Source organism: Berghia stephanieae, chromosome 6 (genome assembly GCF_034508935.2).
Source record: "Berghia stephanieae isolate SIO BIC M18660-M18661 chromosome 6, UCSD_Bste_1.3, whole genome shotgun sequence".
Taxonomy (NCBI): Eukaryota; Metazoa; Mollusca; class Gastropoda; order Nudibranchia; family Aeolidiidae; genus Berghia; species Berghia stephanieae.
The window spans coordinates 11,743,755-11,757,191 of NC_088365.1; the positions used below are offsets into that span (position 1 = coordinate 11,743,755).

Genomic DNA, 13,437 nt, shown 5'->3' on the forward strand with positions numbered 1-13,437 from the left:
ACTACGCAGGGACAAAAACATACCAGCAAACCAAGCCATGTCGGGATACTTCCAAAAACACGGGAACCTTTTCAGAGGAAGACCGATCACAACACTCCCTGTGATCCTAAACAAAAACCTCACAACACTTGGACAAAGCATTAGTCTCATAACGGCAGGGGACCTTGAAAATCTGAGAACCCTAGCAGAGGACCGGCAATATTGGAGACACCTCACACAGGAAATACTGGAAACAGCCAAGGCGACCCGATCTTTCGGTCGAGACGCGAAAGGCATCTAAGTCAAGTAAGACACATTTTATACAACGGCCGTCAAACCTGTGTCAAATATTCTGGTTGAAAAACATGAATTAAATATATCTACATCTGATTTGGCTCTAACCTGTTCGCAAATGTTGTCGAATTGCATAATTACAAGCTTAATGGCGAGTACTTTTGTGCGGCTATATGGTCTAGTGGTATGACACTCGCTTTCGGATCGGAAGGTCCTGGGTTCGAGCCTAGCTCGACGCATAGTTGAGTCCTTGGAAAAGACTCTTTACTCACATTCTCTCACCGTACTCGGGTGTAAAATGAGTACCTGGCCGTTAACAGCGTTGTCTTTGTCCGAAAAATTGTAATATCGCCTAACAGGCGTCATGTCTCGTCCCACATGTTAAATGTTGCTGTTGACCAGGGACCCCTTGTAAAGCGCGTTGAGCACGTTAATTGGATATTGCGCTATATAAAAGATCAATTAATTAGAATTACTTTTACCAATCTGGTTCTCAGAAGAAATAGAGCGTGCATGCACTACTAGGCCTGGCGCCAGCGATTGGTGGAGTGACAGGCTGGGTTCCCGCCAGCCTCGGTCTGGCCGGTGTAGCACGCCAGAATGACTCTATCGCCAAAAAGACTCTAGAGTTAAATTGGCGTACGCGAGACAGACTCTAGAGTGTGCCTCGCGTACGCCAATTTAACTCTATAGAGTCTTTTTTTTTTTTTGGTAGAGTTATTCTCGTGTGGTACACCGAAATCACCGTGTCAGCACTAGATTTTGTTTGTTTTTTAATTTTGGAAAAACTGTGAATTCATCTCTTACTTTGTGAAGCTGTTGTTTTGTCCTTTTTTTTTTTTTAAATTAAAGAAAAATATATTTTGTCGATAATAAGGAAAAGTCAAGTTTTAGGATGGTTTCAAAAAAAGACTGTAGCATTAAATTGGCGTACGCGAGACAGACTCTTGAGTTAGCCTCGCAGCCGCGAGACTAACTCTAGAGTGTGCCTCGTGTACGCCAATTTAACTCTAGAGTCTTTTTTGGTAGAGTCATTCTCGCGTGGTACACCGGCACAAGTAATTTACACTGGTTTCATCGCGAAAGCCCCAGCACCAGCCCAGCTCCAATCTCAGTCTGCTCTTGTCCTAACGCTGTCAAACCCGACTCCCATAGTGGGTAGGGAGGTACATACTCTTGTCTTCTATCCCTCTGTATCTGTTTTCCAATTTGATTTCTGTCTTTGTCTTGGGATGAGATTACTTGGTTTTGTCCTGGCCCTGGCCGGGTGCCCTGACTGGGAGGGAAACAGTCAAATGTATAGTTAAGAGTTTTGGGATATTTTATATGTTTCCTTGTAAATTATCTCTCTGTTGTCCACTGTATTTTTTTTTCATTTTACATGTGTATGATTTGCAAAAAATTGAGTGTGTTCCTTTTGGCGGGGACCTGTGCTTGTGTCTGGATGAGACATTTAGTGATCTCAAACTAAGTACATTAGTGGTGTGCTCTTGGAATCTACATCTGTTCCCTATTTGAACAAATTCCCCGTTGTCTTCCCATTTATTGGGTGCTTTAATTGTAATTCTATAACTATTTACTATCCCATTTTCTTCCTTTTTACTGGCGCTGATGTGGACTAAATGTGTTGCAAGCGCCGTAAAACCCTTAAAAACAATAAAAACAAACAGCTGTCAAAGCTGAACTGCCAACGTCATTGCAAACAAACTCGGGTTACTGTGGAGACTGAATAAGAAAATCACCAAACGTAAAGGAATGGTATAGAGTTGAAACACTAAACTACTAACGAAATCCATTACTCACCAACGGACACAAACTATCTGGAGATTATAAGCTTCGAAATCGGGTAAGGAATTTTCATAAATAAAATGTTGCGTTCACCCATCAAAGGTACCCTTGGCTATGTGGTCTGCACACGCGCTCGCCATTTCAGAGTCGATGGTTCGACTCCGTATAGAAAGAATGCGCTTGGCCAAGGAGTTCACAGCATTGCCATCCGGAAGTATAACGGACCAACACACGAACTCTGCGTAACCATGAACTTTTATAGTCTGGTTAATACAGTTTAGTGAGAACAACTCACAAACGCGGATGGCAAAAACAATAACAAAGGCCTGAGTGACGTCATCTTCGAACTATCTATAGTTACCATGTTTTAAAAAAAAAAGTCTATTCATAGATCAAAACATTGCCATCCGGAAGTATAACTGACCAACACACAAAACCATGTGTGCATCCATGAACGTTTATAGTCAGGTTAATACTACAGTTTAGTGAGCATTACTCATAAAGGCGGATGGCAAAAAACAATAACAAAGACCTGAGTGACGTCAACTAAGAACTATCTATGTTTTGCGTGTCCTACTCTGTTGCAGATATTACGATGACATAAAAATATGTGTATGTTTCTTCCACACAATGACAACCCGACCCATGATAGTCTGTATCGTTTTTTGTTTTTGTTTTTAAGGGTTTTACGATGCTTGCAACACATTTAGGTTATATCAGCGCCAGTAAAAGGAAGAAAATGGGATAGTAAAGAGTTATAGAATTACAATAAAAGCGGACAAGAGAAAGTAAGACAAAGGGGAACTGCGAACAAATAGGGATCAGATGTAGACTCCAAGAGCACACCACCAATGTATTTAGTTTGAGATCACCAATAAGTCTCATCCGGACACAAGCACTAAATCCAACGAATTCAGGTTTCGCCATTTAAAACCGTCCCTGAATAATACTCTTTTTGGCCCATGGGATATTACCTTATATCCATCGGGATTGGCCACCGTTTTTGCAATGTCGGGAATACACTGCGATGATAGAGCAAAGTCTAGAAATAGGCTGTCGCTGATACAATCATCAGTCCCTCTCCATACAATGTAATGCTTTGGGTCCTGGCCTGTGATGTAGAAATCAGTCACGGGAGTTCTAGCCATTTTGAATCTTTTTAATGTAAAATCGGCTGCAGCCTCTTTCCCAAATTCTCGAGAGTCCAGATTTAACAGTCGCTGTAAACTTGTCCGGCATGCAGCGAACCTCACACTTAACAGTGGCCACGATTAGACTCAAGAAGTAAAGGAGTTTCATTTTAACTTTCAGAAGGTCACTGAAATGAATTAATATCGATATATATATATATATATATATATATATATATATATATATATATATATATATATATATATATATATATATATATGTATATATATATATATATATATATATATATATATATATATATTATATATTGTGTGTGTTATATATATATATATATATATATATATATATATATATATTATATATGTGTGTGTATGTATGTGTGTGTGTGTATATATATAGTATGTATATATATATATATATATATATATATATATATATATATATATATATATATATATATATTATAAAAACAAAAACCATGAAATAATAGTGCTCAACTTTCTCACACACACACACACACACACACACACACACAAACATAGGTACCCGTTTAATGAACGATTGATCAACAAATAATTTAAAATTCAAGTGTTGATGACAAAAAAAAACTGAACTCATTGTCTATTGTCTAATTTTGAGATAATGAAAGATTAAACTAAACTAACCTTTAGGCAAGTTGACGTTTAATATGTATTATTAAAGTCAGCTAATAAGATGATGCATCAAAAGTCCACATGACACAAAACCAAGTCATAGTTACACGCTCAGACCGTAGCCACCGTAAACTTATAGCCTGACACTGACCAACAAATGACGTCAAAAGACAAGTTATGTTCGGGTTTTTTAATGGGTTATTTGTTGTTGTTGTTGTTGTTGTTGTTGTTTAATTATTTTTGTTGTTGTTTTTTTTTAATATTTTATTTTATGCGTTGATAACGTTGTTTTAACAGACTATATCAAATATCGGGTCCAGTTCTTCTGGCTTCTGAGTTGACCAATTACATCGATCATAAGAAGCAACAACATTACGCGTCGGCTGGAACGCGAAAATACACAGAATATCACGACTTATCAATTGAAATGATAAAACATCCAAACTAGAATCACAATGATATGTTAGAATTTTAAATAAACTATAAACCGTAAGATCTAGAATTCAACATTACCTGCATGCAACGAAAAACAAATCCTTTTTATAAATCTGTCAATAGCAAGGTTCTGTCTGTAGAGATTTAACGTGGTATCTGTCTCCTAGTATAGAAATGTATAGATACCCAAGGCTTACATATGTATATTATTAGATATGTTAATTTATGATAATTCCGGTTAACCCTCTCCTCACCACCCATAGAAAAATCGTCACGTTCGTTACGATGCAACCGACAATTTCCTCATTCTGATTTCTCTTGTACATTACAAAAAAGAAATGCTCTGATTACAGCTATAAATAGTAAACACTGTGTTGTAGAACTCATTTTTTTACTTTTTTTTTTGTTTGAGTATGAAAAGTCTATTTTTGTGCTGGGTGGGTGTGAATATTCGGGTTACATTCTAAAAATAGCTGGTAAGGAGAGAGTTAATGAACAGTTGGCATTTCAAATATATTTATGGTGATGAGATGATGATGCTGATATCTCTCATTGCAAAATTATCATGACTCGATATATCACTGGTGCATACAAACAAAATAGAATTTCATATTGGTTTTGCATAATTTACTGTACGATTCTGATTTTACTAATAGATTAACACTCATTAAAATATAGTCATGGTTAATCCGGGCACTCAGTTTGATTTTAAAAAATGATTAAATGATACTTAACCGTGGAAGGTGGCATTTGGTCATTAGCTCTCTCTCTCTCTCTCTCTCTCTCTCTCTCTCTCTCTCTCTCTCTCTCTCTCTCTCTCTCTCTCTCTCTCTCTCAATCTCTCTCTCAATCTCTCTCTCTCAATCTCTCTCTTTCTCTCTCTTCTCTCTCTGTCTCCTCTCTCTCTCTCTCTCTCTCTCTCTCTCTCTCTCTCTCTCTCTCTCTCTCTCTCTCTCTAAATTTCTCACTAGATGGGCAGATAGGGTAAAGGACGATATGAAAGACCAGGGCCTGGAGGAAGATGATGCTATGGATCGAGATGCATGGAGGAAGGAAGTGACGTTACGACTATTGAGTCCTATTCTGTACATATACATAATACATTTTTATTACGTATGTTGATGCAAGAGTATGGGAATACGCATTTTTCTCATTTAGAACTCTTTTTTTTTTGGGGGGGGGGGGAATCAGTCTCTTCAAATTCATATTCCATTATATTATCTTCTCTATTTGTGAAGAATCTCAAGAACATCATCTATCTTTTGTCCAAACTTCCGAAATTAACGCTCGTATCCTATAGGACGCTGTAATACAAATTGGAAATCAGAAACATTCACATTTTTACAAGCAACAAGTACAAATCCATTAGTTAATACTCAATCAAGTGATATTAAATCCTTTATTGGTTCAGAAACGATTAGTGTTCATTGACACGCCAACCACAAAAGTGAACACGACACTGTTAGAGAAGACTTCCAGACTTCGTTTCGCTTTATCCCGCCCGATCTGTCATTTGTGTTTCATCGACAAGGTGGTAGGTACAACTTACCTCACTAGTAACATTGCCGTTTGTTAAAAAAAAAAAAAAAAACACAGTATATGCTATTTGGTTAACATTGCATATACTATGTTTTTAAAAACAACGGCAGATCACTACATAGCCTTACGTATGCGGGTGGTTGGATGGGAGCATCACCCTTGAATCATATACCTATGATGTTCGCATGGGTGTACGATCCGATGGTGATGTCGTTTCTTCTTCTCTTTACTAGCCTATCCTGCTTCTTCGGTTTGTGATTGTATTTTTGACAGGGGATATTTTTTTTTTCTGTAAATCTTCTGCCTGTTTTTGGTTATTTATAATTTAGCTTGTGATATCTTTAGGTTATGATTTTGATTTGCATTTGTACTATTTTTGTTAGATTGCTTGTTTTTTTGTTTCAGCGGTCTCTCATATAACCTCAATTGTGTTGGAAGAGACCTAAAGCAACAAACAAACAAAACAACAAAAAAAAGCCTTACGTATAATAGAAAATGACAGTCGTTTTATTTCTAAAGATGAATGGCCTCCAATGAATCCTGACTTGAATCCAATGTACTTTGGATTTGGTTTAAGATTTCCAACATGGTTTATAATGGACGCACAACAGTTTCTACGGAAACAGTGTTAAACGAGTTCAAAGTGCATGGGATCTAATCACTATTCAAGACATAAGATAATCAGTTGGTTCATGGAAAAAGACTACCATAAGAAAAAAAATTGGCACGTAATTCTCAAATATCGATATATTATATATATATATATATATATATATATATATTATATATATATATATATATATAATATATATATATATATATATATATATATATAATCGGTCGATCCCTTACTTATTAAATGGGAGATCGACATATTGTATCAAAAGTGTAGAATTACGATTCAAATCAATCATGGAATGCAAATTTTCACTTTCAATAAATCGGTTTGGTTAATGTAAATTTTCAAACTTGCGTCATAGTAATTATAGTCTGTCAGTTATAGATCTAGGTCTCTAAACGTTCCATTTATTTTTTTTCTCTCGCGCCCGATATTATGTGCAAAATATTTTTCATGATGTCGAAATGTCTATCTAATAAGTAATCGGGCTAAGATATAAGTATGAAGCTTGCACTATTTTTACTTATTAAATTGTGCGGCTATGTGGTCTAGTGGTATGACACTCGCTTTCGAATCGGAAGGTCCTGGGTTCGAGCCTCGCTCGGCGCATAGTTGAGTCCTTGGAAAAGGCTCTTTACTCACATTCTCTCACCGTACTCAGGTGTAAAATGAGTACCTGGCCGTTAACAGCGTTGTCTTTGTCCGAAAAATTGTAATATCGCCTGACAGGCGTCATGTCCCGTCCTACATGTTAAATGTTGCTGTTGACCAGGGACCCCTTGTAAAGCGCTTTGAGCACATTTTAGTGGATATTGCGCTATATAAAAAAGCTCAATTCATATGTGTGGTTCGAACCTTCGGAATGATTATGGTCATGATGTTGGTCTAAATGTGCACTGCTGCACCACGGAGATGGAGATCGAGAGCTTTAGGGTGTAAATCGCCGATTCGAAACTTGGGACAAGTCATGATTTTATATGTAAACATTTGCTGTCACACCACGGAGATGGAGAGATTTGGAAAGGGGTGGGGGGGGGGGAGAGAGAGAGAGAGAGAGAGAGAGAGAGAGAGAGAGAGAGAGAGAGAGAGAGAGAGAGAGAGAGAGAGAGAATCGCCGGTTCGAACCTTTGGACTAGTCTTGATGTTAGTGCAAAACTGTGCTGCCACACCACGGAGAGAGAGAGAGAGAGAGAGAGAGAGAGAGAGAGAGAGATGGGGGGAGGGGTTGGGGGGGAGCGAGAGAGGGCGGGGGTCCATTTTTCTGATTGCATTCACTGTGTAACTCAATGGTACCCCAAAACCAATGAAGCCAATTCCATTTCTACAGCCAGTCACTGACCGACCCCGTTTAACCTCGGCACCATCTACGTCACTCCGCTTCCTAACACTGAAACGACTCTTGACATGCGCACAGCTTCGTATTTTTGTATCTCATTATCTCCGCTTCATTCATTGGTTTATATTATGTGGTTTCCGGCAAATTATTTTGTCAACAAGACTAGATTAATATTGAGTATTGATCACATTCGTGTTTTGGTATGAGTACGGGGTGTTAGTGGAAGAGGGGCGCGTAATTATATTGATGGATTAGAATATAGTTACAGTTCCAACATTTTTTAAGGGTCTTGTGTGAGTTGCCGATGGTCTTTCTAACCCCACCCCCGCCCCCTTCCCATAATGTTATTTCATACTATCTTCTGTCCTTGATCTGGAATGATTATTTTTGTGCCCAGGTCCTCGATGGAGTCCTTAGCCATGAGAGTGATAGTCAGATGTAAAAATATTATTGATCTTAAAAATCTTCCATCAAAATGAATGGTTGTTAAACTAACTAGAAAGAATCGGAGTGACATTATTTTGGTCTATAATCCAATGCGGCGTCTCTGTCAGACTTTGTGTGGCTTCATCTTGATTTCTGAATTTACATCCGTTTTTTTTTTTGTCTTTGTATTCCCCTCGCTCCCTTATCTCACAAATTCTCAGGCGCTTCTGATCTCACAATATTGAAGGCTTCTAGATTTAACGTTATCCGTGGTATCCTATCTTCCTTTTCGTGGTTGCTTCATCCCTTTGTCAAATTATTTCAAAATATATTTTTACTCACTTTTACTTTTTTACTTAGGCCGCCCCTTGGGGCGCCCAACATGAGCCAACAAGTCTTCGCCATTCTGTCCTGTCCTCCTTAAGCGTACGCAACTCCCGGGTGTTGTCCATTCCTGTGTCATCTAGCAGACAGTCAATGTAGGTTTTATTCTGCCTGCCTCTGCTTCTGGTTCGCTCAGGTGGTTCCCATAGCACAAGACTACTATCAATATATTGTCCCGCTTAAAATCCTTTATGTATTTTTTCTTTTCTTCTTTCATACAGATTCCGAACTGGACCTGGCGTGGTGCCCAGCAAAGTCCCAAGATCCACAGAGAACCTGCTGCTAGTCTTGAATGGCCGCGAGCCCGGAAAAGTCGAGATCAGCAAGATATGGCTGGAGTCACTCCCAGCCCTGCCCCGCCTACGCAATGTCGGCGTGGTGTTGCTAGGCAACGAAGGATGCGATAATTCGTGGATCTACCCTTACATGCATTTCCGGGGGGGCTTGGTACGCTTCGTCGTGCTGGTCTACGACAGCAAGGAGGTGGACGATGATTCGTTCTTCCAGTGGCCGCTAGGGGTCGCTACGTAAGTTGTTAATGTATTCATTCTTTATAATTATTTAATCATGAGGAAAAGGGTTGGACCCATAACTCCATGAATACAGATCGACTTGCAGATGGAACTGACTTCCCGTTATTATTTGTTATTTTGAAAACAATACACCGCTGTCTGGTGTATTTAATTATTTTTTAAATCACCTTCATAACACAGCTTGAATCTTATTGAAGTGGTGCGCAGTAAATTCTGTATTCATTCATTTCCTTTTTTTTTTTAAATGTCAAAGTTAAACCTTTTGTGATGCTTCCATGACAACACATAACACCTTCTTCCAAGTGGAATGGGTGCACTTCAAAGTGGAATGAATGAGTGCACTGGGTTGCACGCAGAAAGCTGTAACTCATTCAGTGGTTTACAGAATCTGAGGTAGTTTTGCAGCAGCAGGAAATACAAACGATTTGAGGCGCTCGGGTAAACCAAGAATCGCTGACCAAAGAGATGACAGGTTTGTTTTTCTTTCTAGTTCACGGGACAGAACAGTGTGAGCACAGATCGTGGATAGCTCATACGGTAGAGTCACGCTCTGCCCGACCAGAGTTGTCGTACCAGTAAGGTCGCGGGTTCGAACCCCCATCGCCGCCGCGAAATGTTTATTCTCTATTGTCTACTGGCATTCCCTACTCACTTCATTTCTTCTTGTTGTGAGCACGTGTTCTGCATTCTGTGACAACAGCTAAGAGTTTCTACACATTTCAACGTCAGTGCGCAGAAATAAGAGACGTTTTAGAGAGCAAAAGCTTCGGTCACCGTGTCCAGCAGTTCGACCACCAATGTCATCCCAGCGTTACAAGTGATATTTTAGATTTCATGACGATTTTCAGGATGATAAAGCCTGTGCTCATTTTGCAAGAGTGGTGAACGAGCTCCTGGATGTTAAACAAATTCTCCCGATCTTAACCCCATCAAACATTTGTGAGATCATGTTTAGTCGTCGTGTGCAAGACCCTGACACGTGAACCAGTCGTTCATCTTCTTGCAGCAATAATGGCAGGCGATCCCTCAAATTAACGTGGACAGACTTATCAGCTCAATGAAGCAGCGATGTATTGCTTGTATCAATACCGAGGATGGTCATAACCGATGTTACATTTGACATAATGCAAACTCAACATCCAATAATTTTTGAAGACCGGGGTTGAGTCACATTATGCTATGGTTGCTAACGATGTTTTACTGAATTTGTTCGAAACACCATGTCAAATCATTGTTAAATGGACTTGTTTTATTTCAGAATTTCACAATTTTACTTTATTTGTAATTTTTTAAAAATGCTTCTCAAATAAGAATTTGATCTTATCTCTTGTTGGGCATTATGTTATGATGGTGACATTGCCATTAACTCTCTCCTTACCAGCCATTTTCAGGATTTTTCCAAAAACTTCCCACCCAACTAACACAAAAGTAGATTTTTTATCACCCAAACACAATAGCAGTGAGTTCTTGCGATACATAATTTCTTTACCAAAACATACTCTACAACACACTGTTCATTATCTTTAAATTTTATGATGTACAAGAGAAATTTGAATAACGTATGTGACGATTTTCCTGTAGTTGGTAAGGAGAAGGTTAAACAAAAAATTCATCTTTCCAGATACCGTGAATTCCCTCTGATTGACAGCCTGGAGCTTCCCCTGGACGCCAGGAGACCGTTTGTGTACAACTTCCTGGGGACAGTCTACCAGAATTCATCCAGGGTGGAGTTGCTGAGGGAACTCAAAGACCCCCGATATAAAGATTTGGGCTTTGTCAAACCACGGCTAGAGTGAGTAGTTCCTCGAGTGTTGAAAAGTGCATCCGTCTTGCGTCAAGTGGTGCATGAATAAAAGCCTATAATATAATGTTTGCAGCCTTCTCCATTGATCCTTCTTGGGTTTTGCTTGACTCAATTTCAATCACCTGTTTCGTTCTTTTTTTTGTTTGTATTCTCCTTTTCTTTCTTTCATTCTTTCTTTCTGTCTTTCTGTCTTTCTTTCTTTCTGTCTTTCTGTCTGTCTTTCTTTCTGTCTTTCTTTCTGTCTTTCTGTCTTTCTTTCTTTTTTTTTTCTTCTTTTTTCTTTTTTTTTCTTCTTTTTTTTTTCTTTTTGTGTTTTATAATCATTATTTTTTTTTTTTAAATTATTATTTTGTGTGTGTGTGTGTGTGTGTGTTCTGTTTTTGTTAATTTTTTTCCTTCTTACTCTTGACTATTCATGTGGGTGTTTGCCTATTTTTCTTTACTTTGAAGGTCGCTGTGGTGTTCCCGCAAAAGGCATCTTTCAAGCAAGTTTTGTTTCACATCCTGTTAAAGTTGGACGCCTTAGTCGTTAAATTTCCAGTTAGGGAAAGCTGATGTGTGTGGCCTTCATTTCTTAACTTCAATAGGGATTTGAACATATTTTGCATGTATAGGATGAACGAAATTGACGTCACTCAGCTCTTTGTTATTGTTTTTAGTCAGCCATTTTTATGAGTAGTTCTCACTAAATTTGTTTTAATCAGACTACAGGCGTTTAAGGTTACACATAGTGTGTCGGCAAGGAAATATCCGGCTGGCAGATGTTTTGAGTTTTTGAAGTAAACACAATGCATTAATATTCTTGTTAATGTTATTATTATTATTATTATTATTATTATTATTATTATTATTATTATTATTATTATTATTATTATTATTATTATTATTATTATTATTACTGTTGTTGTTGTTGACATAATAGCCCTTTAGATTATTTGAGACTCATTGCTTTCCATATATTCCTGCTAGTTCGTTATCAGAAAGAAAGGCAGAGATGAATTTTGCTTTGTTTGGTTTGGATCCGTTTGGAAAAATGTTTTTGCTCTGTCTAGCTTTTTTTTTTCCTTTAAAAAAGATAGTCTTAGAGAGCAATATCTCCCATTAGAGTTTAATTTGATAACTTTCAAATAAGGTTCTTGTTTATCACAGACTACTTTTGGCGTGAGGAATGGTGGGGGCAACAAAAGAAGAAAGAACCTGTAGAGATTACTTACCTACTTACTTACTTATCCAAACCAGCGACCACCTGAGCTCTAGCCCTTCGGTCTTGTGCCATGACGTAGAAGTTAGACGTCTTTTGTAGTTGTTCCAGGTGACTATAAAGTGTGTTACTACCTGTACAGATTAAAACCATTGAATATTCTAAAATCTGGGTGGAGAGAAATGAGTATGTGATTTTTACATGTCCTAAAATGCCAGTTTGCTTATTGAATTTAAATCTATTGTCTTCAGGTGGTTACCTCAAGAAACAGACCAGACAAGAGAGGATTTCACCACAGCCCTTGGCAAGAGTGACCTCACCTTTAATCCTGTGGGGAAAAACACAGAGTGTTACCGTATATACGAGGCGATGGCGTTCGGATCTGTGCCAGTCATAGAGGATATCATGACTCCGGGCTTTTGTGGAGATCAGTCTTCATCATCATCATCATCATCTTTATCATCATCGCTTTTATTATCTAGACATAGTAATGTTCATAATAGTAAAAACAACATTATCAAAACAGTTAACAATGATAATTTAAGTCGTTTTCATTCAAAATTTAATGTCAATAGTAATAGAAATAATAATGATAACGTTAATATACGGAAGATGGAAGTTGATGGCGGAGCAGGAGCGGGAGCCTCGGCCGTTGTTAGCGCTCCATTGCGACTTTTAAAGCAATACAAAGCACCAGTGATTTTCATCAAAAATTGGAGAAAGGATTTAGGTCCTTTGTTAGAGAAGGAATCCAGGCTGACTCTAGCGGAGAAAGTCAAAAGAAGAAAGATGGTGGTGCAATGGTATATCGATTTCAAGGCTCAAATGAGGGATAGGTTGGTTTCTATTTTGTTGAATAAGTTTTTTGGTCACGGTGCAAGATGATTGTAAATGAAATTAGGTAAAATATTCAATCCGCTAGATGACGCCAAAAAATTATTAAATGATAGTTTTTTTGTTTGTTTGTTTTTTTAATATATATATATATATATATATATATATATATATATATATATATATATATATATATATATATATATATATATATATATATATTGCATGGCATTACTAGATCCAGGCATTCCCTAATGGAATATTAATTATGAATTCATGGAGCAATTGTAGTAGAATGACAACCTGGTGATATTTCCTGTGATGTTCACGTAAGCATATAGAGATTGGATATTTAACATACAGTTTTATTTTCCTCACACTCAAAGCTAATAATATCACGTCCCACCATTTTTCCCTCAGAGAGTAATTTCCAGTTTTGTGCTCGGCCAGAATATCATTT

At 37.8% G+C, this 13,437-nt stretch overlaps 2 protein-coding genes across 2 annotated transcripts in view; one reads left to right on the forward strand and one right to left on the reverse strand.

Moving 5' to 3' along the window:
* LOC144975622 (uncharacterized) overlaps nt 1–4,464 on the reverse strand; it is a 7,742-nt gene extending 3,278 nt beyond the window's left edge. Inside the window, exons 1-2 of the mRNA XM_078919787.1 lie at nt 4,380–4,464; nt 3,036–3,379 (exon numbers count right to left, since the gene is read on the reverse strand). Coding sequence (XP_078775913.1) covers nt 3,036–3,209 — 174 coding nt within the window. The 5' untranslated portion in view covers nt 3,210–3,379; nt 4,380–4,464. The remainder of the gene's footprint in view (nt 1–3,035; nt 3,380–4,379) is intronic.
* The window catches only part of LOC144974478 (ribitol-5-phosphate xylosyltransferase 1-like), a 163,011-nt gene extending 149,945 nt beyond the window's left edge, over nt 1–13,066 (forward strand). The window contains exons 5-7 of the mRNA XM_078917377.1: nt 8,827–9,132; nt 10,760–10,930; nt 12,395–13,066. Coding sequence (XP_078773503.1) covers nt 8,827–9,132; nt 10,760–10,930; nt 12,395–13,028 — 1,111 coding nt within the window. The 3' untranslated portion in view covers nt 13,029–13,066. The remainder of the gene's footprint in view (nt 1–8,826; nt 9,133–10,759; nt 10,931–12,394) is intronic.
* Nucleotides 13,067–13,437: the final 371 nt, after the last annotated feature.